At 46.6% G+C, this 2,162-nt stretch overlaps 1 protein-coding gene across 1 annotated transcript in view; it reads right to left on the reverse strand.

The window, feature by feature from the left end:
• The window catches only part of LOC109880444 (G-protein coupled receptor 3-like), a 3,285-nt gene extending 1,498 nt beyond the window's left edge, over window positions 1-1,787 (reverse strand). The window contains exons 1-2 of the mRNA XM_031789040.1: window positions 1,563-1,787; window positions 1-31 (exon numbers count right to left, since the gene is read on the reverse strand). The exon at window positions 1-31 is cut by the window's left edge and continues 1,498 nt beyond it. Of these exons, the coding sequence (XP_031644900.1) occupies window positions 1-10 (10 nt within the window). The 5' untranslated portion in view covers window positions 11-31; window positions 1,563-1,787. The remainder of the gene's footprint in view (window positions 32-1,562) is intronic.
• Between the last annotated feature and the right edge of the window lie 375 nt (window positions 1,788-2,162).

The raw sequence follows: 2,162 nt of genomic DNA on the forward strand, positions 1-2,162 counted from the left end.
TTTGGGTCATTATGGGTCAAACACACCACACCTGAGAGAGCGAGAGAAAGAGAGCGAGAGAAAGAGAGCGAGAGAAAGAGAGCGAGAGAAAGAGAGCGAGAGAAAGAGAGCGAGAGAAAGAGAGCGAGAGAAAGAGAGCGAGAAAGAGAAAGAGAGAGAGAGAGAGAGAGAGAGAGAGAGAGAATACAGAATACAGAAATGTTAATACACGTTGTTACTGTACTAATAGTAGCAGCTCTTCCTCTCCTTCTGTCTTCCCTGCATGTGAGTAACCCTGAGCTGGGGCTGCATCTCAATAGTCTACAGTGGCTTCCTCTCCTTCTGTCTTCCCTGCATGTGAGTAACCCTGAGCTGGGGCTGCATCTCAATAGTCTACAGTGGCTTCCTCTCCTTCTGTCTTCCCTGCATGTGAGTAACCCTGAGCTGGGGCTGCATCTCAATAGTCTACAGTGGCTTCCTCTCCTTCTGTCTTCCCTGCATGTGAGTAACCCTGAGCTGGGGCTGCATCTCAATAGTCTACAGTGGCTTCCTCTCCTGGGTCTTCGGCCACAATAGGTCCGGGCCTTTATGACACAGGAGGAAGGGCACTTGAACTACTGGTCCAACTCAAACTGCTCTCTCAAAGGAGAGACTGAGCGTGCTCCTCACATTGCTCTGGGACCATTCCATTTCTATGGGACCATTCCATTCCATTGCTATGGGACCATTCCATTGCATTGCTATGGGACCATTCCATTCCATTTATATGGAACCATTCCATTTATATGGAACCATTCCATTGCTCTGGGACCATTGCATTGCATTGCTCTGGGACCATTTCATTCCATTGCTCTGGGACCATTCCATTTCATTGCTATGGGACCATTCCATTCCATTGCTATGGGACCATTCCAGTCCATTGCTATGGGACCATTCCATTTCTATGGGACCATTCCATTCCATTCCATTGCTATGGGACCATTCTATTCCATTGCTATGGGACCATTCCATTCCATTGCTATGGGACCATTCCAGTCCAATGCTATGGGACCATTCTATTCCATTGCTATGGGACCATTCTATTCCATTGCTATGGGACCATTCTATTCCATTGCTATGGGACCATTCTATTCCATTGCTATGGGACCATTCTATTCCATTGCTATGGGACCATTCCATTCCATTGCTATGGGACCATTCCATTCCATTGCCTGATCTCTACTCTTCTCTCTGAAATGTTCACCCCCCCCCCCCCCTCATTGATTTTCAAGGTATAGAAAGCAATGTAAGACATATGGTGAAAAATCCCTGTCTAGCCTACGTCCATCCAATGCTTTTTAATCCATGAGGGGGAGTGAAGGAGTGCACACTCCAGGGAGAAGGGGGAGAAGACTGCAGCCCTTCTCGTGTCTCCTCTCCACTCTTCTCCTATAGTACAGTGGGGAGTGTTTTGTAACAGATTTCCAGCATCTTGAAACACCATGTCAATATGCTCTGGCTCTGATAAATAATTTGACGTTTACAAAATCTACACATTACATACCACATACAGACAGACAGACAGACACTGCAAAATATCTTACCTTCTATTGATAAAAATACCTTGATCACGATTCTTCCAAATCAGCTCTGTTCACAGTGTATTCAGGAGACAGTGATGCCGTGATGCTGTCCTTGTGTCTCGGTGTATCGGTATACCGATGGTTGGTTATATCTCAGAAAAGGCTTGTCTGACAATCCCCATCAGAGTAATAACATATTCTCAGTTTCTCCGGGTGGTGCGAACGCCAGAATGACTGGCTGGATCTGATGCACGCAGGGTCCTTCACTAGGGAAGGTCTGACTGACGTCAGTGTTGGTGGGCTTCAGCCAATGAGGTGCTAGGAGAGACGGGGGGGTGTGATAGGGGACTCCTGTAGAGGAATTTCATTCAGAAAAATGCGACAGCTTCCTGCCCCTCCCACTGCGGCTTGCCTCGTGTGCACCTTTCCCGTAAATAATTCCCGGTAGACTTTTTCCGACACATACACACACACCACAGTAGAGATTCTGATCAATGTGAATGAATTAGGTTTGGAGAGAGGGCTTACGCTTTGGGGAGCTGTCCAAGGTGCTGAAACGCAGCTATATGCTAGAAATTGGTTTAATCAATTGGTTTGATTGTTTTTATGTGGGTATTAAAT

The sequence above is a fragment of the Oncorhynchus kisutch genome, linkage group LG14 (assembly GCF_002021735.2).
Source record: "Oncorhynchus kisutch isolate 150728-3 linkage group LG14, Okis_V2, whole genome shotgun sequence".
Classification (NCBI taxonomy): domain Eukaryota; kingdom Metazoa; phylum Chordata; class Actinopteri; order Salmoniformes; family Salmonidae; genus Oncorhynchus; species Oncorhynchus kisutch.